The sequence below is a fragment of the Notamacropus eugenii genome, chromosome 1, assembly GCF_028372415.1.
Source record: "Notamacropus eugenii isolate mMacEug1 chromosome 1, mMacEug1.pri_v2, whole genome shotgun sequence".
In the NCBI taxonomy this organism is placed as follows: Eukaryota; Metazoa; Chordata; class Mammalia; order Diprotodontia; family Macropodidae; genus Notamacropus; species Notamacropus eugenii.
The window spans coordinates 641,851,138-641,877,765 of NC_092872.1; the positions used below are offsets into that span (position 1 = coordinate 641,851,138).

The 26,628-nt window shown below is 35.4% G+C and overlaps 1 protein-coding gene across 16 annotated transcripts in view; it reads right to left on the reverse strand.

Moving 5' to 3' along the window:
• The window catches only part of EHBP1 (EH domain binding protein 1), a 417,522-nt gene that overhangs the window by 324,299 nt on the left and 66,595 nt on the right, over nt 1-26,628 (reverse strand). For all 16 annotated transcript variants that reach the window (XM_072635440.1, XM_072635441.1, XM_072635433.1 and 13 more), the window contains exon 4: nt 10,741-10,836. In XM_072635440.1, coding sequence (XP_072491541.1) covers nt 10,741-10,836 — 96 coding nt within the window. The remainder of the gene's footprint in view (nt 1-10,740; nt 10,837-26,628) is intronic.

Consider the following 26,628-nt stretch of genomic DNA (forward strand, 5'->3'; position numbering starts at 1 on the left):
GAAAATGTAAAATATCTAACTGGAAAAACAACTGACCTGGAAAATAGATGAAGGAGAGAAAATTTAAGAACAACTGGCCTACCAGAAAGCCACGATGAAAAAACAGTCTGGACAATATCTTCCAAGATACCATCAAGGAAAACTGCCCAGAACTGCTATATCCAGAGGGCAAAATAGTCATCAAAAGAATCCACTATTCACCTGCCAAAAGGGATCCCAAACTAAAAATACAAAGAAATATTGTTACCAAATTCCAGAACTATCAAGTGAAGGAGAAAATACTACAGGCAGCCAGAAAGAAACCATTCAAATATTGAGAAGGTACAGTCAGGATCACACAGGACCTTGCAGCTTCTATATTAAAAGATTGAAGGAATTGGAATATGATATTCCATAAGGCAAAGGAGCTGTGACTACAAACAAAGATCAATTACTCAGCAAAGTTCAGAATAACATTTCAGGCAAGGAGATGGACCCTGAAGGAAATAAGGGATTTCCAGACTTTCCTGATAAAACCTCAACAGAACTCTATAGAAATTCGATCTTCAAACGCAGGTCTCAAGAGAGGCATAAAAAGGTTAACAGGGGAAAAGAAAAACTTCTTACTAAATTTGGGCAAACTTTACCTCCCTATAAGGGAAGATGATACCTGTTAATCTTGAGAATTGCACATCTATTATGAAATACAAAAGGGACATACGTAGATAGAGGGAACAGGTATAAAGTAAATGATGTGATGATAAAAATGTAATTTAAGCATGCGAAGGAATTGTAACAAGAGACATGAAAAGGAGGAAGCAGAAAATGGTAAATTACATCACTGGAAGAAGTACAAAATTATAGTAGAGGAAAAGAGGGGAGGGAGATGGACATTGAGAAGTACTCTCATCTGATTTGGTTCAAGGAGGAAACAATAAACTTAATTAAGTATATAAATCTAACTAACTCTATAGGTAGGAGAGGAGGGGGGGAAGAAAGGGGATGGGAAGCTAAAAGGGAGGGAAAAAGTTGTAAGGATACAGGGGAGGAAAAAGGAGGGGGGCTGAAGAAAGGAAGGGAAGACCACAGGAGGTGGTGGGCAAAAGTGAAAACTCTATTGAGAAGGGGAAGGGAGACGGGAGAACTAAAAGCACAAAGAGCAGGAAAGAGTATGGAAGAAAAGACATAGATTGTAATCAAAACTGTGAATGAGAATGTAGTGAACTCTCCCATAAAACACAGACGGATAGCAGAATAGATTGAAAGCCATAATCCAAAAACATGCTGTTTACAAGAAACATATTTAAAACGGGGAGATACACAGGGTAAAGGTAAAAGGCTGGAGTAGAATATATTGTGCTTCAGCTGATGTAAGAAAAGCAGGGGTAGCAATCCTTATCTCAGACACAGCAAAAGCAGAAATAGATCTGATCAAAAGAGATGAGGAAGGAAACTATATCCTGCTAAAAAGCACCATAGACAATGAAGTAATATCATTACTAAACACGTATGCTCCAAGTGGTATAGCATCCAGATTCTTAGAGGAGAGGTTGGGGGAGTTGCAGGAAAAAAGAGATATCAAAACTATGCTAGCGAACTGGATAAATCTAATCTCAAAATAAACAAGAAAGAAGTTAAGGAGGTAAATAAAACTCTGGATAAGGTAGATATGATAGATCTCTGGAGAAACTGAATGGGAATAGAAAGGAATATACCTTTTTCTTAGCAGTACATGGCACATATACAAAAAGTGATCATGTTCTAGGGCATAAAAACCTCACAATCCAGTGCAGAAAGGCAGAGATAGCCAATGCATCCTTCTCAGATCATAATGCAATAAAAATTACATTTAATAAAAGGCCATGGAAGGATAAACCAAAAATTAATTGGAAACTAAATAATCTAATCCTAAAGAAGGAGTGGGTTAAACAATAAATCACAGAAACAATCAACAACTTCATTCAAGAGAATGACAATAATGAGGCAACATATCAAATCTTATGGGATACTGCAAAAGCAGTTCTTAGGGGAAGTTTTATATCTTTGAATGCCTACATGAATAAAATAGAGAAAGAGGAGCTCAATAACTTGGGCATGCAGCTGAAAAAGCTAGAAAAAGAACAAATTGAAAACCCCCAAGGTAAATACCAAATTAGAAATAATGAAAACCAAAGGAGAGAGTAATAAAATTAAAATTAAGAAAACTGTAGAACTAATAAATAAAACTAATAGTTGGTTTTATGAAAAAACTAATAAAATTGATAAACCTTTAGTCAATTTGATTTAAAAAAAGAAAGAAAACCAAATTACCAATATCAAAAATGAAAGGGGTGAACTCACCTCCAATGAGGAGGAAATTAAAACAATAATTAGAAATTACTTTGCCCAAATTTATGCCCATAAATTCAACAATGTAAATGAGATGGATTAGTATTTTAAAAAATATAAATGGCCCAGACTAACAGAAGAGGAAGTTGAGTACAACCCCATCTCAGAAAAACAAATTGAACAAGCCATCAATGAACTCCCTAGGAAAAAATCTCCAGGGCTGGATGGATTTACAAGTGAATTCTATCAAATATTTAAAGAATAGTTAATTCCAATACTACATAGACTATTTGGGAAAATTGGGGAAGGAGTCCTCCAAAATTCTTTTTATGATACAGATAAGATTTTGATACCTAAACCAGGAAGAGACAAAACAGAGGAAGAAAATTATAGACCAATTTCTCCAATGAATATAGACGCAAAAATTTTAAACAAGATTTTAGCAAAACGAATACAGCATCTTATCACGAGAATAATACATTATGATCAGGTAGGATTCATACCAGGAATGCAGGGCTGGTTCAAAATTAGGAAAACTCTTAGCATTTTCGATCATATCAATAACAAAACTAACAGAAACCATATGATTATCTCAATGGATGCAGAAAAAGCTTTTGACAAAATACAACACCCATTCCTATGAAAAACACAAGAGAGCATAGGAACAAAGGGAACTTTCCATAAAATAATAAGCATTATCTACCTAAAACCTTCAGCAAGCATTAAGATGCATTTCCAATAAGCTCAGGGGTGAAACAAAGATGTCCATTATCACCACTATTATTCAATAGGGTACTAAAAATGTTAGCTGTAGCAATTAGACAAGACAAAGAAATTGAAGGAATTAGAACAGGCAAAGAAGAATCTAAGTTATCACTCTTTGCAGATGATATGATGATATACTTAGGGAATCCCAGAGATTCAAGTAAAAAATTACTTGAAATAATAAACAACTCTGGAAAAGTTGCAGGTTACAAAATAAACCCACACAAATTTTCTGCATTCCTACATATTAGTAACAAAGTCCAACAGCAAGAGATAGAAAGAGAAATCCCATTTAAAGTTAGGGTAGACACTATAAAATGTTTGGGAGTTTACTTGCCAAAACAAACCCAGGGACTATATGAACACAATTACAAGACACTTTTCACACAAATAAAGTCAGACCTAAGTAAGTAGAAAAACATCAGTTGAACATGGGTAGGCCGAGCCAATATAATAAAAATGACAATTCTACCTAAATTAATTTACTTATTTAGTGACATACCAATTAAACTGTCAGATAATTATTTTCTAGAGCTGGATAAAATAATATCAAAATTCATCTGGAAGAACAAAAGGTCCAGAATACCAAAGGGACTAATGAAAAGAAAAGCTAAGGAAGATGGCCTAGCCCTATCATATCTCAAATGGCATTATAAAGCAGCAATTATCAAAACCACTTGGTACTGGCTAAGAAACAGAAGGCTAGACAAGTCGAACAGGCTAGGTACTCAAGACACAGTAGGCAATGAATATAGCAACCTACTGTTTGATAAACCCAAGGACCCCAGCTTCTGGGATAAGAACTCACTGTGCAAAAAAAAAAATTGCTGGGAAAACTGGTTAACAGACTGGTTAATATACCAATGCCTGACACAGTACACAAGAATAAAGTCCAAATGGATACATGAGATAAGTATAAAGATTGATACTATGGACAAATTGGAGGAGCAAGGAATAGTGTATTTATCAGATTTATGGAGAAGGGAAGAATTTTTGACTGAAGAAGAGATAGAAAGCATTATGCAAGATAGATAATTTTGATTACATTAAACTGAAAAGTTTTTGCACAACCAAACCCAATGCAACCAAAATTTGGAGGGATGTAGTATATTGGGAAAGAATTTTTACAACTAATCTTGGGGATAAAGGCCTCATTTCTAGAATATATAGAGAACTGAGTCAAATGTACAACAATACAAGTCATTCCCCAATTGATAAATTGGCAAAGGATATGAACAGAAATTAAAGCTATCTATAGTCAAATGAAAAAATGCTCTAAATCACTATTTATTAGAGAGAGGTAAATCAAAAAAACTCTGAGGTACCACATCATACCTATCAGATTGGCAAACATGACAGAACAGGAAGATGATAAATATTGGAGAGGATGTGGGAGAGTTGGAACACTAATTCATTGTTGGTGGAGCTGTGAGCTCATCCAACCATTCTAGAGAGCAATCTGGAACTATGCTCAAAGGGTTACAAAAATTTGCATACCCTTTGACCCAGCAATATCACTTCTCCCCAAGAGATTATAAAAATGGGAAAGGGTCCCACATGTTCAAAAATATTTATAGCAGCACTCTTTGTGGTGGCTAAAAACTGGAAATCAAGGGGATGTACATCAATTGGGGAATGGTTGAAAAAATTATGGTACATGAATGTAATGGAATACAATTATGCTATAAAGAAATGATGAACAGGAAGACTTCAGAGAGGCCTGGAAAGACTTATATGATCTGATGCTGAGCAAAAGAAGCAGAACTAGGAGAACTTTGTGCACAGCAGTGACCACAGTGTGTGAGAGTTTTTTCTGGTAGACTTGGAACTTCATTGCAATACAAGGACTTAACAAAATTCCCCATGGTCTTTTAAGGCAAATTGCATTCCACATATAGACAAAGAACTATGGAATTCAATCATAGAATGTAGCATATAATTTTGTGTGTGTGTATTATGTTTTGGTTTGTTATATGATTTCTCCCATTCAGTTTAATTCTTCTGCACAGCACGACTATAGCGAAAATGTATTTAATCGGAATGTATGTGAAGAACCTATATAAATTTGCATGCTGTATCAGGGAGGAAAGGGGAAGGTAGCGGGGAGCAAGGGGAAAAAAAATCTAAGTTATATGGTAGTGATTGTAGAACACTGAAAATAAAATTAATTTTTAAAAAATGAGAGTGGAGTTCAGGGAAGCTAATGACTATGCAATAAATCAAGAAGTTACAAAACAAAACCAAAAGATTGAAAAAATAGAAGATAATGTGAAATATCTCATTGAAAAAACAACTGACCTGGAAAACAGATCTAGGAGAGACAATTTAAAAATTATGGGACTACCTGAACGCCATGATCAAAAAAGAGCCTAGACATTATCTCTCATGAAATTATCAAGGAAAACTTCTCTAATATTTTAGAACCACGGGGCAAAATAAATATTGAAAGAATCCACTGATCACTTCCTGAAAGAGACCTGAAAGGAGAAACTCCCAGGAATATTGTGGCCAAATTTCAGAGTTCCCAGCTCAAGGAGAAAATATCGCAAGCAGCCAGAAAGAAATAATTCTAGTATTGTGGAAATACAATCAGGATAACACAGGATGTAGCAGCTTCTACATTAAGGGATTGAAGGGCTTGGAATAGGATATTCCAGAAGTCAAAGGAACTGGGATTAAAAACCAAGAATTATCTACCCAGCAAAACTGAGTATAATACTTCAAGGGAAAAAATGGTAATTCAATGATATAGAGGACTTTCAAGCATTCATGAAGAAAAGACCAGAACTGAATAGAAAATCTGACTTTCAAACACAAGAATCAAGAGAAGCATGAAAAGGTAAACAAGAAAGACAAATCATAAAGGACTTCCTAAAGCTGAACTGTTTACATTCCTATATGGAAAGATAATATTTGTAACTCTTGAGACTTTTCTCAGTATTTGGGTAGGTGGAGGGATCTCACACACATACACACACGCACACACACACACACACGTAGACAGAGAGTACAGGTTGAGTTGAATCAGAAGGGAAGATAGTTATAAAAAATAAAATTAAGGGGGAAGAGAGGAATATTTTGGGAGGAGAAAGGGAGAAATGGAATGGGGCAAATTAAATTATCACTCATAAAAGAGATAAGAAAAATCTTTTTCAGTGGAGGAGAAAAGGGAGGAGGTGAGAGGGGAAAAGTGAAGCTTACTCTCTTCACATATGGCTTCAGGAGGGAATAACATGCTCATTAAATTTGGTATGAAAATCTATCTTACACTACAGGAAAGTAGGAGAGAAAGGGACAACTGGGGTGAGGAGGGATGATAGAAGGGAGGGCAAATGGGAGAAGGGAGTAATTAGAAGTAAACACTTTTGGGAAGGGATAAGGTCAAATGAGAGAGAAAAAAGGGGGGAACAGGGCAGGATGGAGAGCAATATAGTTAGTCTTACACAACATGACTATTATGGAAGTCTTTTGCAAAATGACACATATATAGCCTGTATTGAATTGCCTGCCTTCTCAGTGGGGATAGGTGGGGAGGGAGGGAGGGAGGGAGATAAATTGGAACCCAAAGTATTAGAAATGAACGTTGAGAATTGCTACTGCATATAACTGGGAAATAAGAAATACAGGTAATGGGGCACAGAAATTTATTTTGCCCTATGATAAAAGAGAGAAGATGGGGATAAGGGAAGAGTGGGGTGTGATAGAAAGGAAGGCTCATTGAGGGAAGGGGTATTCAGAATGCAATGTGTTATGGAGGGGGCGAGGGGAGAGATGGAGAGAAAAATTGGAACTCAAAATTTTGTGGAAATGAATGTCGAAATCTAAAAATAAATAAAACTTAAAATTTAAAAAAATTTAAAAAATTAAAAATTACATGTAATTTGGTAATATTTAATGAAATAAAAATAATTTTTAAAAGGCAAAAAAATATACTCAACTCAAGTAACACCTTTTACATGAAGCCTTGCTGGTCCTCCAATGTATTAGTACTTTCTCCCGCAAAATCAAGTTGAATTTATTTTGTACATATGTTGCACATAATAATATATGTATATGCTGTCTCCCTTTGCAAATATAATCTTGTAACATGAATGGTTTCACACTTGCTCTTTATTAGGCACAAATAATTATATTAAATTACTCAAAGTATTAGAATTAAAATTAAGATGCTCCTTATGTACCCTTACTTATATGATAGCTGTCCACGACAAGCTGCCAAAGTGGTTTCTACCTTCCTAAAAACACTCTTTAGTTGATGACATTTCCATAATCAGCAATAAATACATAACTTCGATTTTTAGTTCTTTGCTAAAGAAACAGTGAAATCGGGAAAAACCCACATTTACTCTCTACCACAAGTACAGTATAGCATATCACTTTGCCTCAAATATTATTTAAATTACTGAAACAATTCCAATGTTATAAAATTTTAGCAAATTGTGAAACAAAAAAAAAAGCCTTTAATCAATCTGAAAAATCAGCATTTATTAAGCAATTATACAGGCCAGGCACTATGCTAGGTAAAGTATGATACTTATAAAAAAAAGCAAAAACAGTCCTTATCCTAATACTGTAGTGGCAAGAAAAAATTCTGTGTGCGTGCATTCGTGTGTGTGTGTGTGTGTGTGTGTGTGTGTGTGTGTGTGTGTGTGTGTGTATGTATTTTTTAAGTAGTAGAAAGAGCACTGCCCAGCAGGCTACAAGTCAGGAGATCTATTACTTATTCTGAGCTCCCTACCACCAAACCTTGGACAAATCATCTTTTTTTTCTGAAACTGTTTTCTAATTTGTACAATGGAGAAGTTAGAATAGATCATCTTTAAGAATCCTTTTTGTCTCAAAAATATGATGCTATGCTTCTGGATAAGAAACCCGAGAGAAATGCAATATGACATGGTGGATTGTGCTGGACTTGGATTTAGGAAGACCTGAGTTCAAATCCTATCTCTGACACCAGCTATGTGGCCTTAGGCCAATCAAATGACTTCTCTGATATTCAGGGAACATTCCAAGACTACACGTTTTAGATACACTGCACTCTACACTCTAAAGTAAAAGGAGTGCCCACACCGATGAAATTGTAAGTCTTTGACATTTGATGGAGTTCAGCCTATTAATAGGGGTCAAGAGACTGGAGGTCATGGTGAGAATGAAGAGTAAGGTTATGTAAAGGAAGTAAGAGGGAAAGGTAAAAAGCCAATAGATTATGGTCAAATAAGGGGATTCCAGAATTCTTGAACATGGAGGTGGTACATTTGTGATAATGGTAAGATAAAAGGCACGGCCATTTTTCTGTGCGGCTATGGTGGCTGGAGAAGTAGCTAATGGGAAGTGAGTAGGTTAAGGAACTGAGAGGCCAGGGCACTTTAGGGAGAAACAGTATGTATGTTAAGTCCCCTCGTATGAGGGCAAGCATTGCAGAAGAGAGAAGAATTGTAAGCCAGATGTCTAACTCAATAAGGAAAGAAGGGGAGTAACCTGGGGGTCTGTAGGCAACACTACTGAATTCTGATTGGGTACCAGATATGAATAGCATGAAATTTAAAAGAAGAGAAGTTACTGAGTAAAGGAGAAAGGGGAGAATCTGGAAGTGGCAATGTGAAACAGTATTCTAATTCCTCTGCCTCAATCAGTAAGCTGAGAATGAGTGAAGGTACAGTCAATACTGGAAAAGAAAGCTATGTCATCAAAGGAAAGTCAAGATTTAGTAAAAGCTAGCAGATGGAAGGAGTGGAAAAGGAACAGATTTAAGATGAAGGGTAGTTTGTTGCTTATAGAACAGACATTCCAGAAGACACACTGGAAATATATCCTTCTCTGTTTCTGTAATACATGTCAAGATTCTATGATATAATAATAAATAAAATAGCAAGAAACTATCATCCATTTTTTTCTTAGTCTATTTCCATGAAAACAAAATAAAGAACTAATGTTATGTGATATGGAATGACCAATACATGCTTATTTTTAAAATATTTCCAATATCTTAAATATTCTACTGCTTTTGTTTGCAGGATTGACCTAATTCATCGTGGAAAAAATGTACTTCTCTTTGACCCAAATGATAAACCCTTCTTTTCCTAAAGCGTGTGCACACACACACACATATATACACACACATGCACGCATGCATGCATAAAATTAGTTCTTTCCTTTTTTCATAGCACAAAAGATTAAAATATAAGTTTAATCTGAAGGTTGTTTTTTTTAATCAACAACTTGCTGGGGACGCCAGGGTCTGGACCTGTGATTTTTATCATTTTAAGGAACTCCTGGTATAAAAACTTCCTTTACTAAATGCAGATTAACAACTAGTATATATGTAATAATTTCAAAGAACTGCCCAGCACTCTGAGGGGTTAAGTGATTTATCTACAATCAGATTATGAATCAGAGGCAAGAATGGAACACAGGCCTTTCTAATAACTTCAAGCCTATTTCTCAATTCATTATTCCATACTGCCTCTTAACTTTAATTAAAAGAAAAAAAGCAACTACTTTAATTGCATAAATATATTACATAAAGCAGCAACAAATGGTATATATCAAAATATAAAATGCTAAATTTGAAACATACACCTTATACCAGATTATCAGAGTCAGCAGAATGAGGATCTACTTAACCAGGACACCAGAGTATGTATGCATACATACATACATACATACACACATATTCTTACATATGTATGAGTATATGAGATAAATACATGCATGTATACAAGTACATGCACACATATGAGTTTATGTGTATAAATATATCCAGGTTCACACACACATACACATGTAGGTGCCAGGAAAGAAGGTAAACCTAAAAACAATATATTATATTCCTCCCTTTTGCAGATGTCTTTTACAGCAATTATATTCATCATAATGGCTCGGCTTCACAAGGAAGAACAAACTGTTACAATACTGAGAAAGAATCATAATTCTGGGATAATACATTTTGTAATGTATCAAATCAATCAAACAGCACACATTTAATAAGCATCTACTACATGCTAAAAACTAAGCTAAGAAGCTGATCACATAACGACAAAAATTATACAGTCACAGCCCTTAAGAAACTTACATTTGAAACAATTATTTCTCTCTTGTATTAATAACCAATTATTGTATTAGAACCAAATTTTTTTCCTTTCTCTACTTCTTTCTCCAGAAATCAAACAGTGTAGAAAACCTTTCTAAAAGATTTACCCAGGCCAAGATCTAATCAGGCAGTAAAGGAAATTCTAATTTAGGCTAATGGGTGCATTCCTGCTCAGACAGGTCTGGGAAATTATTGATTCTCCTTTTTGTCAGACAGGTGATATGTAAATTGATAAGTCTCTTTGACCCAGATTTGGGTGACCCAAGTCACTACTCTAAGATCCTCATTGTAATACAGCCCAGCTTCTCATTGTAATATTCATTTTATCATTAATTGTAACCAATCAGAGTTCATTGCCACCCACAGGAACACCTGCTATTTCAAAGGCATAGAAACTGTGAGACCCCTGCCATGCAGGGTTTTTGGTTTAAGGAAGATGACCAAATGACTATCCTTTCATTAACAAACATGCTGGTATTATTAACAAAATGATTAAATTATCCAGAAATTACGTCTCTTGAACTTTTTAAATGTCACACATTCTATTAGGAAAAACAAAATGTACAAATGAAACTTACCTTAAACAGAGTCACAGTGATTTCAATGTTTTCAGGAACAGGCCAAACAACCACACCACGGTAAGGATTTTTTATTCCAGGTTGCCAACTATGAGCCTACAAAAAAAATAATAATAAATGTGTGTGTCTATTAGTCTCATGAGAAAGCACAGCAGAAATGTTACTTCCATTCAATCCCTGTCATATACTTTTTATTATATTATTTTTATCTTGAAAATAATTCAATATGCATTATACCAGTGAGCTATTCTTAAAAATCCATAGTCCACCATCAACTGAAATTATATGAGCAAAATGAATGGTAATTCAATCCATGAGTTAGTAAACTGCATCATTATTTGTAGTTCAATATTTATACAAAAAAGAACAGACCCTCATTGTATTTATTCATATAAAATTATAAATTTCTGGAGAAGCTAATAATAAAAATAACTAACATTTCTATAACACTTACTATGTGTCAAGAACTGTGCTAAGTACTTTATAATTATTACCTCATTTGATCCTCACAACAACCTTGGGATAACAACACTGGTGCTTTATCATTCCTATTTTACAGAGTAGGAAATTGAGGCAGAGGTTAAATACCTGCCCAGCGTCACACAGCTAATAAATGTCAGGCTGGACATGAACTCATGTCTTCCAAAATCCAGGCCCAGCATTCTATCCACTGTACCACATAGCTGTCCCTATTAAATATACACTGAAAATATCTTCTACGTTAGACTTTACAATCTGAATAAAACAATACCCAAAACAAAGACAAACAAAACTTGTTTGAGGGTGAAAGAAACAGACTGGCAAAACTTCTTCAGGTAGAAGAGCAAGTACTATTACTAGTGGGGGCATGAAATATCTATATTTTATTGACTACATGTGACTTCTTTATATAAAACGAATCATCCCAAGATCAGAAGCCAGAATGCTTCTGTGAGAGTGAGGAGTGAGAGAGACAGTGAGAGAGAGGAAGAGGATGTAGGAATGTAGACTGTTTTCTCAAGGAGGGTAGCTTAAAAATGGAAGGAGACATACATACATATTGACACCGTCAAATACTCTAACTTTACAGTTTCTCAGTCTACTCAGTTTTTATGACCTACTTCTCCATTTCACCTTAACTAAACAGGGATAATGAAACTCTTGCTTGTGCCTTCACCCACAAGTGTTCTACCTCCATGTTCATAAATTCCCAGATTCCTTACCTGATTATAGCTTTTCATCACATCATCATTCCCACTGCCTTATAACCCCTAACCCTGTCCTTTGTACTCACTCTAACCTCCAATAGCTTCACCACCCCTTTATATCTTTTCCAGGCCAGCACTCTTGAAATGGCTAAGTTCTTCACCCTTCCGAATCTTGACTCCTTGGTCAATCAGTTCAACTTCCAAACTTTCCTTCACATTTGAATTTCTTTCCCCTTTGACCTATCATCAATTTATGCCTTATGAAACCCCAACCTTGGAATGCTTCTACCATCCACTGTCTTCTGATCAAATCCCAGGTTGAAAAATGGAGCTAAAAGACCCCTCTCACCTAAGAGCTACAGGATTTCATCATACCCTCCATATCAGTAACCTCTACTCCTCTTAATTTATCCTGCTCACCTTTTAAGCTTCTTTTTATGTGTTACCTTCCTCCATTAGATAACGAGCTCCTTGAGCACAAGGGCCTTTCTTTGTATCCTAAGGACAGTGCCTGGAACATTGGAGACACTTAATAAATGTTAACTGACTCTGACTCCTTTGACTAATGTCATAATCAAAATGCAGAACTCTCACAACGAAGCAAAACTGTTGCAAGCACCTGGATAAAAGCAGTTAAAGTACCAAGGAACTACTGCCAGGATCAAAAAGAAACCTAGCAGTTTGTATTTATTACAAGAGGAGCTATGAGAATATAATATGCCAAAAGACAAAATAGACGGGCTTATAAATAATAACATTCTGCAAAGCTAAGCATAATTCTACAAAGATAAAAAAATGAACCTTTAATGGTAGAAGACTTTCAAGCATTTTTTGACTAAAAGACCACAGAGGAGCCAAGAGTCCAGAAAAACCTAGAAAACTTATTTGTATAACTGAAAGGAAATATATATTTTCCATAACTGTGGTACATGAGAAAAATATATAAATATGGTGGAAGGGGTAGGGATAGTGAATATCAAATGAACCTCCCTCACATAAAATGAACAAAGTAGTGTTTAACGCGCGCACACACACACACACACACACACACACACACACAGAGTTTGATATAGAAATACAACAAACTCACAAGGGAAACAAGTAAAATGGGGGAGGGGAAAAAGATAATATTGGGAAATGTCTAGTAATAAACAAAATAAATGTTCTGATTTAAAGGAGAAAAAATGGGAAAAAAAGAACTAGAACCTAAGGAAATATTTCATACCAGTATTTAGAGACCTGGGTAATGGCTGTACAAATTGTAGTAAATGAATATAAGAGAATATTACTGTGGTATAAGAAATGATGGGGGAAAATAGTTTCAGAGAATACTAACAAATGCTTCACTGATGCAGTGAAGTAAGAAGAATAAGGAAAATATGTAAGGTCAGCAACACTGTGAAGAAAAGCAACTTCGTAAGAATTAAGAACTCAGATCCTTGCAATAACCAGTCATACCTCCAGAAAACCTAAGATGAAGCAGTGCTAGACACAAAGTATAGATAGACAGGCAGAGATGATGTTTTTGAACATGGTCACTACACGGCCTCCTTTTGCCTAACTATGTTGGGGTGAGAATTTAGGAGACAATAGTTACCAATAGTGACACTTAAAAAAGGGGTGTGTGTGAGGGGGCAGAGCCAAAATGGTGGAGTGAGAGCAAGTATTTAGCTAAGCTCTAAGACAAATTTCTTCAGATGCCTCTAAAGAGAGAATCTGAACAAATTTTAGAGTGGCAGAATCCAACTGGAGACAGAATGTGGCAAATTTCCAGCCCAGGACAGCCTGGAAGGTCAACAGGAAGGATCTGTTGCATTGGGTTGGAGGAGCAAACAGTACACAGGCTGTACCAGCGCAGACCCCTCCACAGCAATGCCAAGCAGGAACCACAGGTGTTCTGAAACAGTAGCAACAGTGTGGGTTCTCAAACACATCAGCCGAGCACAAGAGTAGAACTGAGTGAGAGAGAAGCCCAGAACCCAAGGTAACAGCAACAACTGCTCCAAAAACTATCAGCCTGCAGATTAAATATCTATAAGTCATCTACTTGAATTTCTGGGAGCCAAGATGGCAGAATGATCTGTAAATGTTCTCCCCCTCCCATTATTCACCTTGAAAAACCCAGAGAATATTTCCCCAGGAAAAATCCTGGAATAGTGGGATCAGCTGAAGGTGTAAACAGTCTCTTAGCCCATAAGGCAAGGAGAATCACAAAGGGGGGTCCCTCCTGTAGTAGCTGATGGGAACCAGTGTAGGACCAGAGCTGTCCCAGACAGCCCCACCTCGGCAAACTGGGAAGAGATCCTGAGCCCGAGAGGGATGGAGCCCATAAGCACCAACACGAGGACCCCAGGCAAGTCTCAGCACAGACAGAGGAATAGGGAAGATACTATTGCAGACGAGGTTCACCAGCAGCTGAGCCTGCCTATGTTCAAGTTCAGGAGACTAGACCTCCTGTGGATGGAATACCCCTCCCCCACACCTCACTGAACAAGCTCCAGGATAACTCCAGGGAAATTCAGAAAGACTTCACCTGGCTTCTGCTTTGGCACACCAGTCAGTTCAACACCAGGTAAACTGAACCATTTTAGCTTCTAGCTAAAAGAACCAGAAGCCACAATACACAAAGCCTCAAGCTCCAAGGACAAGAACCGTGGGACAGAGGCATCTGTGCCCCAGAAGCAGAGATCCACTTTAAAAGTCAGGAAAAAGGCAATCATCACGAGCAAGAAGCAAACTAGAAAAGAAAAGACCATAGAATCTTACTACGGGGACAAGGACCAAAACATGAATACTGAAGAGGTCAGCATTGAGATTAAATTCCCATGTGAAACTTCAGAAGATAATACGAACTGGTCTCAAGCCCAAAGAGCATTGCTGAAGAGCTCAAGAAAGATTCTGAAACCAAATTAGAGAAGTAGAAGAAAAACTGGCCAATGATTTTAAAATTATGAAAAAAGAATTCACTGAAGAGAACAGCTCCTTAAAAAGGAAAACTGGACAAATGGAAAAGGAAGCACAAAACCTAACAGGGAAAAATTGGACAAATGGAAGCGCAAAACCTAACTGGAGAAAATAACTCCTTAAAAGGAACAACTGGACAAATGGAAAAGGCGATGCAAAAGTTAACTGAAGATTAGAATAGGCAAAGAAGAAACTAAGTTATCGCTCTTTGCAGATGATATGATGATATACTTAGAAAATTTCAGAGAATCAAGTAAAAAAGAAATACTTGAAATAATAAACAACTTTGACAAAGTTACAGATTACAAAATAAACCCACATAAATCATCTGCATTTCTATATATTACTAACAAAGACCAACAGCAAGAGATAGAAAGATAAATCCCATTTAAAGCTATGGCAGACACTATAAAATATCTGGGCGTCTACCTGTCAAAACAAATCCAGCAACTACATGAATATAATTATAAAACATTTCGCACAAATAAAGTCAGATCTATGTAAGTAGAAAAACATCAGTTGCTTGTGGTTAAGGTGAGCCAATATAATAAAAATTACAATTCTACCTAAATTAATTTACTTACTCAGTGTCATACCACTCAAACTACCAGATAATTATTTTCTAGAGCTAGAAAAAAATAATATTAAAATTCATCTGGAAGAACAAAAGGTCCAGAATATCAAGGGTACTAATGAAAACAAATGCTAGGGAAGGTGGCCTAGCCCTACCAGATCTCAAATTGTATTATAAAGCAGCAAATCATCAAAACCACTTCATACTGGCTAAGAAATAGGGGGGTATATCAGTGGAATAGGTTAGGTACTCATGACACAGTAGTCAATGAATATAGCAGTCTACTGTTTAATAAACTCAAGGACCCCAGCTTCTGGGATAAGAACTCACTGTTTGACAAAAACTGCTGGGAAAATTAGATAACAGTGTGGTGGAAACTGGGCATAGACCAATGCCTGACACTGTACACAAGAATAAAGTCCAAATGGATACATGATCTAGGTATAAAGATTGATACTATAAATAAATTAGGGGAGTAAAAAATAGCGTATTTGTCAGATTTATGGAGAATGGAGAAATTTTTGACCAAACAAAAGATAGAGAACATTATGAAGTGCAAAATGGATAATTTTGATTACATGAAATTTAAAAGGTTTTGTACAAACAAACCCAATGCAACTAAGATTAGGAGGGAAGCATAAAACTGGGAAAGAAGTTTTGCAACTAGTGTCTGTGATAAAGGCCTCATTTCTAAAATTAATATAGAGAACTGAGTCAAATGTACAACAATACAAGTCATTCCCCAATTGATAAATCATCAAAGCATATGAACAGGCAGTTTTCAGAGGAAGAAATTAAAGTTATCTAGTCATATGAAAAATGCTCTAAATCACTACTGATTAGAGAGCTGCAAAATCAAAACAACTCTGAGGTACCACATCACACCTATCAGATTGACTAACATGACAAACCAGAAACATAATAAATGCTGGAGAAGACATGGGAGAGTTGGAACACAAATGCATTGTTGGTGGAGCTGTGAGCTGATCCAACCATTCTGGAGAGCAAAGTGGAACTATGCTCAAAGGGCTATGAAAATGTGCATACCCTTTGACCCAGCAATATCACTTCTAGAACTGTATCCCAAAGAGATCATAAAATGGGAAAGGGTCCCAACATGTACAAAAATATTTATAGCAGCTTTCTTTGTGGTAGCCGAGAACTGGAAATCAAGGGGATGCCCATCAATTGGGGAATGGCTGAACAAGTTATAGTACATGAATGTAATGGAATACTATTTTGCTGTAAGAAATGACAAACAGGAAGACTTAAAGAGAGGCCTGGAACGACTTAAATGAACTGATGTTGAGTGAAAGGAGCAGAATCAGGAGACGTTGTACACAGTATCAGCCACAGTGTGTGAGGAATTTTTCTGGTAGATCTAACCCTTCATAGCAATGCAAGGACCTAAAACATTCCCAAAGGACCATTGAGGCAAAATGCTATCCACATCCAGAGAAAGAACTACAGAACTGGAATGCAGAATGAAGTAGAATATTTCTCTTGTGTTATGTTTTGTTTGGGTTTTTCTCGTGGTTTCTCCCATTCGTTTTAATTCTTCTTTGCAACATGACTAATATGAAAACGTCTTTAATCAGACTGTATGTGTAGAACCCATATGAGACTGCATGCCATCTTGGTGAGGGCATAAGGAGGGAGAGGGGAAAAAAATGTAATACTTATGGAAGTGATTGTAGAAAACTGAAAACAAATAAATTAATTATAAAAAAAATTTTAAAGGCCAACAAAGGATCTAGATAGACCACATCTGAGACAGTATCCAGGCAGCCCGTAGCCAATACAGGATCCAGCAGCCAGGATCTGAACCACAGTAGATGACAAGAATAAACAGTATCTACAGAAGATGGTGTCTAGTAGTAATAAAAAACATTCAGGACTAAGTATTAACTGCCAACATCATCCAAAAATACCAGAGCAGAGCTTGACCTGAGCATAATCCACCAATTTTAGTGATATGGTAGGGACTTGGGGGCAGGGGAAGGGAGAGAGAGGAAAACAGAAGAAAAAGGCAAACTCAATGAAGAAATACCTTGGACTAACAGAAGCCTAAGGGCTAATTCAAGAAGTAATAACTCCACAAGAAGTCCAAGTAGAACCACAATTAGAAAATGCCCTGACCACAAGGACTACAAAACACCTGGAAGATATTAAACAAAATACAAAATCGAACAGTAAGAGGGAGAAAGAATGGCAAGAAAAATTAAGATCACTTTAGAACAGATGGCAGTACACCTTACCAAAAAACTGAACTCCCTAAAAATTAGAATGAGTCCAACAGAAAACAACTCAATGAGAGAACAATAATTACTAAAAAATAAAAGCAAAAGAGGGAAGAAAAAAACAGAAGAAAATATAAAAACTATAATTAACAAAAACAACTGAGATGGAAAGTCAGTCAAGAAGAGAGAATGTGAGATCATGGGATTTCCTGAAAATCATGACATTTCTGCAGCCAAAAAAGGGTTGGCTATTATATCTAAACAAATTATATTCTAAAAATGATGAATAAGCAGTTTTCAATAGAAGAAAATCAAAATTATCAACAGCAATATGAAAAAATGTACCAAATCGCTTATAAAAGAAATGTGAAATTAAAGCAACTTTGAAGTTCTTCCTCACATGGACAAGGGTGATGAAAAAAAGGAAATGACAAATATAAGATAGGTTGTAGAAAAACAGACACCTTGATGAACTGTTGGTAGAACTGCATTGATCCAGCCATTCTGAAAAACAATATGGAATGATGCTGCCCCAAATGTGACTAACTGTATACAAAATGTATACATGCCTTAGAAATATCATTATTAGGTCCATACCCCAAAAAGATCAAAGACAAGGTGATAAACATATATGTGTATGTATGCATATGTATACACATATATAAACATACACACACACACACACACACACACACACAAATTACGGCAGGTGTTCTTGTAAAAGGAAAGACCTGAAAACAGGAGATATCTGTTGCAAATTATATCTTATGAAACAAATTATGGTATATGAATGTAATGCAATACTATTGTGCCATAAGAAATGTCTAAAGGGATGCATTTAACGAAACCTAGGAAAAATTCTATGAATTAATGTACAGTGAATAAGCAAAATAAGGAGAAAAATTATACCATAATAAAAATATTGTAAAAGCAAACAATATTGCAAGCCTTAAGAACTAATTAACACAATGACCAACCTCAGTTCCAGAGGACCATAATTAAGCATGCTACTGATCCCTTCACACGGAGGTGATTGTTTAAGTATACAGAATAAGATATATATTTTTGGAGACAACCAATGCGCAAATTTGCTTGGTTTCACTATGCATATATTATAAGAGTTTTTTCCTTTTTTTCTTCCAATATAGGGGGAAAGAAACTATTAATTTTTTAAAAAATTAATTAAATAAAAAGAGGAATTATACATCTAGAGCCAAGATGGTGGAGTAAGCAGCAAATTGCTGTAATTCTCCCATATTCATCTCCAAACACTGTAGTGCCCCAAAACAAATCCTGGAACAATGGAATCAGAGGAAAGATGCAATCTTTTAGTCAGATAGACTTAGAGGATTGTCAAGAAAGGTACCTCTCACTCAGGTAAAAGGAGAGCATACGTTCCAGAACAGTAAGCAGAAGAACCTGAGTCCTGTGGTGGAACAGGCAAACAACAGCATCAGGATCCCCCATGTGCCTCAGAATTGCTGTGAAAACCAGTGGAATACAGCTTTAAGAACCACCCCGTGCTTCAGCATGGCCCCAAGCAAACATACATCTTCCAATGGCTGGACCTCGATGTGCTTCAGAGTTACTTCAGGTGGGCCAAGCATCCTCCAGTGGCTGGACCTCCCTCTACATGTTTCAGGACTATCCAAGGAAAATAGACACCCTGCAGTGGCCAGACCTCCACGGACTTCAGTGTAGTCCCAGGTAAACACAGAAAAACTCCACCAGTCTCAGTACACAGCAAACACTACCACTAGGACCACAATTCAGCACCAGGTAAGCTGCCAGACCCCTAAGGCCTCTAGCAGCATCAGTCACTCCCCTTAGCCTGCCCCTCAACACAGCACAAGACATGAGGGTCCCCCATGGACCTCAAGGCAACATTAGTGCAGCACCAGGTAAACAGCCAGGGCCTGCAGTCACTTGCACAAAGAAGACTAAGACAGTACCCCTTCAACCCTAGTACCAAATATCAAATTTAGAAGAAAGGGGAAAGTTTCACAAAAAAGATGAGCAAAAAACAATACCAACAAAATAATCTAACCATAGAAAGTTACTATGATGACAGGGAAGACGAAGAACAAACTCAGAACAGGGCAACAATGTCAAAACACCTATGGGTAAAACCCCCAAGAAAAACAGGAAGTGGTCTCAAGCCCCATTTAAAAATCATATAAGAGAGGTAGAAGAAAAATGGGGAAAAGAAATAGGTGTGATGCAAGAGAATTATGAAAAAAAGAGTCAACAGCTTGGAAAACTGCTTAAAAAGTGGAACTGGTCAAATGGAAAAGGAGATACAAAAATCCACTGAAGAAAACAACTCCTTAAAGCGTACAACTGGCCATATGGAAAAGAAAATACAAAAGCTAATTGAGGAAAACATCACCTTAAAACTTAAAATTGGGCAAATGGAAGCTAATGACTCTATGAAACAACAAGAATCAATCAAACAAAATCAAAAGAATGAAAAATGAAAGAAAATGGAAAAAACAACTGACCTGAAAAATAGATCCAGGAAAGACAATATCAGAATCATTGGACTACCTAAAAGCCATAATCAAAAGGAGGATTTGGACAATATCTTTCAAAAAAATTATCATGACACAAAATGAAATCCAAATCCAGAGAAAGAACTATCGAGTCTGAATGCAGAGCAAAGCATACTATTTGCTCTTTTTTTCTTTTATTGTTTTGTTTTGTTTCTTCTTCCTCATGGTTCCTCCCATTGGTTCTAATACTTCTTTACAACATGACTAATGTAAAAATTAACAAACAAAAAAAAAGGTAAGAAATTATCAAGGAGAACTGTTCTAATGTCCTGGAATCAGAGAGCAAAATGAGCACTGAAAGAATCCACTGATCACTTCAGGAAAGACATCCCAAAATAAACATTCCAAGGAACATTGTTGCTAAATTTCAGAACTATCAGGTCAAGGAAAAAAATATTACAAGTGGCCAGAAAGAAACAATTCAAATATTGGGGAGTCACAATCAGGATTACACAGGGACTTGGCAGGTGCAACATGAAAGGATCAGAGGTAACAGAATATGGTATTCCAGAAGGCAAAGGAGCTAGTACTACAACCAAGAATCACTTACTGGCAAAATTAAGCATAATATATCAACGGACAAAATGGTCATTCAGCAAAATAGAGGGATTTCAACCTTTCATAAAACAACCAGAACTAAACCAAAATTTTGGCCTCCAATATCAAAATCCTAGAGAAGTCTAAAAAAAGTAAAAAGGGAAAAGAAAACATAATGGATTCAACAGAGATAAACTATTTATGTACCCACATGGGAAGAGGATACTTGTAATTCTTAAAAACTGTACCATTAATAGTACAGCTAGAAGTAATATGGAGACAGAGAGTAGAGGTATAAGTTGAATTAGAGGCAATGATATAAAAAAAAAAATTAAGGGGTGAGGAAGAGGAGTACAATGGGTGCAGAAAGAAGGAAGAGGAAGAATGGGGTAAATTATTTCACATGAAGAGTTGCTAAAGACCTATTACAGTGGAGGGAAAAATGGGAGGGTGGGTGATGAGAATTGCTTGAACCTTACCCTCATCAGCATTGGCTCAACGAGGGAATAATGCATACAATCAGTTGAATATAGAAATCTATCCTACCCAAAATCTTACCCAACAGGCAAGGAGGAGAGAAGAAGATCAAGTTAAGGGGCGGGTGGGAACTGACATAAATAAAGGCAGATCAGGGAACGTGGTAGACAGAAGCAAAACACTGGTGAGGAGGGAAAGGGAAAAAGGAATGAAAAGGAGAATAGGATGGAAGGAAAGGCACAGACAGTAGTCCTAACTGAGAATGTGAAGGGGATGAACTCTCATAAAATGGAAGCAGATAGCCAAGTGGATCAAAAACCAGAATCCTAAAAAATGTTGTTTACAAGAAACACACTTGAAGCAGAGAAATATACATTGAGTAAAGGTAAAAGGCTAGAGTAGAATATATTATGCTTCAGCTGACAAAAAAAAAAAAGCAGGGGTACCAAACCTGATCTTGGACAAAGTAAAAGCAAAAACAAATCTAATTAAAAGAGATGAAGAAGGAAACTATGTCTTGCTAAAACGTACCATAGACAATGAAGCAATATCAATACAAAATATACATGCACTGAGTGGTATAGCATCCAAATTCTTAAATTAAATGAGTTACAAGAAGAAACAGACAACAAAACTATAATAGTGGGGGACCTCAACTATCCCCTCTCAGAACTTGATAAATACAACCAAAAAAGAAGTATGAAAGAAACTAAGGAGGTAAACAGAATATTAGAAAAGTTAGATATGACAAACCTCTGGAGAAAACTGAATGGGAACAGAAAGGGATATAACTTTTTCTTAGCAGCACATGGCACCTACACAAAAACTGACAATGTAATAAGGAATAAAAACTTCAAAATCAAATGCAAAAAGGCAGAGATAGCAAAATTTTTTTGGATTATACTGCAATAAAAATTACACTCAACAAAAGGTAGTGCAAATCTAGATAAAAAATTAACTGGAAAATAAATAGTCTAATCCAAAAGAATAAGTGGGTCAAAGAACAAACTAAAGAAACAAACAATAATTTCATTAAAGAGAATGACAACAATGAGACAACCTACCAAAATTTATGGGGTGCAGCCAAAGTAATACTTAGGGGAAAATTTATTTCTCTAAATTTTTATATCAACAAAATGGAAAAAGAACAGATCAGTGAATTGGGCATGCAACTATAAAAAACTAGAAAGAGAACAAATTAAAAATCCCCAATTGAGCACCAACTTGGAAATACTGAAAATCAAAGATAAGTATTAATAAGATTGAAAATTAAAAGAAAAAACTACTGAGTTAATAAATAAATCTAAGAGCTGATTTTATGAAAAAAACCACTAAGACAGATAAGTCATTGGTTAATCTGATTTAAAAAAAGAAAGAAGAAAACCAAGTTACCAGAATAAAAAATGAAAAGGGTGAAAATTCACCACCAATAAAGAGGAAATTAAAACAATAATTAGGATCTATTTTGTCCAACTGCATGCCAATAAATTTGACAATGTAAGTGAAATGGATGAATATTTACAAAAATATAAATCACCTAGGTTAACAGATCAGGAAATAGAATGCCTATATAATCCCATCTTAGAAAAAGAAATTAAACAAGCCATTAACAAACTCCCTAGGAGAACATCTCTAGGACCAGATGGGTTCACAAGCAAATTCTCCCAAACATTTAAAGAACAATAAATTCCAATACTGTATAAATTATTTGGAAAAATAGATGGAGTCCTACCAAACTCATTTTATGACACAAATGTGGTGCTGATACCTAAAGCAGGAAAAGTTAAAATAGAGAAAGAAAACTGTAAAGAATATTGATGCAAAAATTTTAGCAAGGGAATTAAAGTAATAAATCATAAAGATTATACACTATGATCAGGTGGGATTTATACCAGGAATACAGGATTGGTTCAATATTAGGAAAACAATGAGCAAAACTGACCATATCAATGACAAAACCAACAGAAATCATATGACTATCTCAATGATGCTGACAAAATACAACACCCATTCCTACTAGAGTACATAGCAATAATGGAGCATTCCTTAAAATGATAACTATCAGAAAGCATCAGCAAGCATTATCTGTAATGGAGATAAGCTAAAAGGATTACCAATAAGATCAGGGGTGAAGTAAGGATGCCCATTGTCACCACTGTTATTTAATACAGTGCTAGAAATGTTAGCTAAGCAATAACAGAAGAAAAATAAATTGAAAGTATTAGTTGTGTTTCCTCATTACTCTTTACAGATATGATTGTATACTTAGAGAACCCTAAAGCAACAACCAAAAAAATTACCTGAAATAATTAACAACTTCAGCAAAGTTGCAAGGGTATAAGTATAAGATAAACTCAAATAAATCATCAGCATTTTTTATATGCCCAATAAAGCCCAACAGCAAGAGATAAAAAGAGAAAACTATAAACAATATAAAATGCTTAGGAGTCTACCTAACAAGATAAACCCAGGATCTATAGGAACACAACTACAAAATATCTTTCACAAAAATGAAGTCAAATCTAAACACCTGGAAAAATATTAATTGCTCATAGGTAGGCCAAGCTAATATAATAAAAATGACAATTCTGCCTAAGTTAATTGACCTATTCAGTGTCATACCAATGAAACTACCCCAAAATTATTATATATATTTATATATATATATATATATATCTTAAATATATATAAATTTTATAGAGTTAGAAAAAATAATAACAAAATTCATCTGGAAGAACAGAAGGTCAAAAATATCAATATATATTAATGAAAAAAAAAAACAAAGGAAGGTAGCCTAAGAATACCAGATCTCAAATTATATTATAAAACAGTAATCATCAAAACTATCTGGTATTGGCTAAGAAATAGAGTGGTGTATCAATGGAACTGATTAGGTAGACAAGCCACAGTATTCAATGACCATAGTAATTCAGTGTTTGATAAACCCAAAGACTCTAGTCTTTGGGATAAGAACTCACTATTCGATAAAAACTGCTGGGAAAACTGGAAAACAATAGGTCACAAACTAGGTATAGACTAAGATCTCACCCCGCATACCAAGGTAAGGTCAAAATGAGTGCATGATTTAGACATAGGGGTAATACCATAAGCAAATAAGAAGGGCAAGGAATAGTCTGCCTGTCAGATTATCAGGAGGGGAAGAATTCATGACCAAACAAAAGATAGAGAAAATTACAAAATGTAAAATAGATCATTTTGATTATATTAAATTAAAAAGCTTTTGCACAAACAAAATCAATTCAATCAAGATTAGAAGAAAAGCAGAAAGCTGGAAAACAATCTTTTTACAGCAGGTATCTCTGATAAAGGTCTCATTTCTCAAATATATGGAGAACCGAGTCAAATTTATAAGAATACAGTCCAGTCCCCACCCCAATTGACAAATGGTCAAAAGATATGAACAGGCAGTTTTCAGATGAAGATATCAAAGCTATCTATTGGCATACGAAGAGTGCTCTAAATACCACCTCACATCTGTTAGATTGGCTAGTATGACAAAAATGTAAAATGTTGGAGAGTACGTGGGAAAATTGGGACACTGCTGAACTGTGCATTCCTTTTGATCCAGCAACACCATTACCAGGTCTGCATATCAAAAAAGAACATGAAAAAGGGAAAAGGATCTATATGTGCAAAAATATTTACAGCATTCCTTTTTTGTGGTGGCAAAATACTGGAAATTGAGGGGATGCCCATCAGTTGGGAAATGGTTGAACAACCTGTGGCATATGAATATAATGGAATGCTATCATTCAATAAGAAATGATGAACAAGCAGATTTCAGAAAATCCTGGAAAGACTTATGCTAACTCCAACAAAGTGAAAGAGCAGAAGCAGGAAAACATTGTATGCAGCATCAGCAACATTTTGTGATGATCAACTATGTATGACTCGTCTCTTCTCAGCAACACAATGATCCAAAACAAATACAAAAGAGTCATGAGGGAAAATGCTATCCATATCCAGATAAAGAACTGATGGAATCTGAATACAGATCAAAGCATTTTTTTCACATAATTTATTCTTCCTTATGTTTTTTAAATCTGTTTTTTCTTTCACAACTGTGACTTACTTATAAATATTTTTTACATAACACATGTATAAACTATATCAAACTGCCTACTATGTTCTGAAGAGGGGGGAGGGAGAAAAATTTGGAATTCAAAATCTTGTAAAAATGAATGCTAAAAATTTTCTTGACATGTAACTGGAAGGAAAATGCTATTAAAATTAATAAATAAAAAGAAACAAAATGAAAACTGTCTAGACCTCCTAGAACCCAGAACAAAGTAAATATAGAAAGAATCCACTGATCCCTTTCTGAAAGAAACTCCAAGATGAAGACTCCCAGGAATATTATAGTCAAAATCCAGAATTTTCATGTCAAAGGATAAAATATTACAAGCTGCCAAAAAGAAAGAGTTCATATAAAAAAGAAAAGAAAGGGAACAGTCAAGATCACATCAGATTTGACAGCTAGAATTAAAAAGGAAAATAAAGATTGGAATAAAATATTCAAAAAGGCAAAAGATAAAGACTCATCTTTATCTTTTGAAAAAGTCTTTAAAAGGTCATACAACAAAACTCAGTAAAATCCTACAGAGAGGAAAAATAGACTTAACCAAATAGGATTTCTAAGAATTCCTGATAAAAATGCCAGAACTAAGAAGACATTTTGAAATGGCAATGCAGGAGTCAAATGAAACATGGAAAGGTACATAATTTGAAGGGATTATGTGAAGATTAATAGTTGTCATGCTAAAAAATATGTGTCTCCTCACAACTCTAACATGTTCATACATAAAATTTTAAAAGATAGACAAAGAGCCTGGGGTAGTTTTCATCTGTTCCGTTGGACTTAGAAGAAAAAAGGTAGCAGTTAGGATACGGAACTATTCTGGGGATAAAAAGAGTAGGAAGGGCCAAGAAATATACATAATGACTACAACAGTATAAATAAAAAACAACCACTATAAAACAATCAAAAGTAAATATTGAATAATAAAAAACAAGTATGGCCCCAAAGAAGAGATATGAAAAGACATCTCTCCATTATTCCTTCCTGAAGTGGGAGGTCCAAAGACATGGAACACTACACATATTTTAAGACTTCTTCAATATATTGATCAGTTTTGATGATTCTTTTCTCTCCTTCCTATTTTTCTTTTTCTTAAAAAAAGTCTGTTATATAATATGATTCTCTGAAAAGGGGTAAAGGAAAGGACACTAGATGAAACCTAAGCAACATAAAAACAAAAATATATCAATAAAATGTTATTTTTAAATAAAAATTTTGAAAAATGTATGAACCTAAAAGAATAGTAAGTTTCATGCAT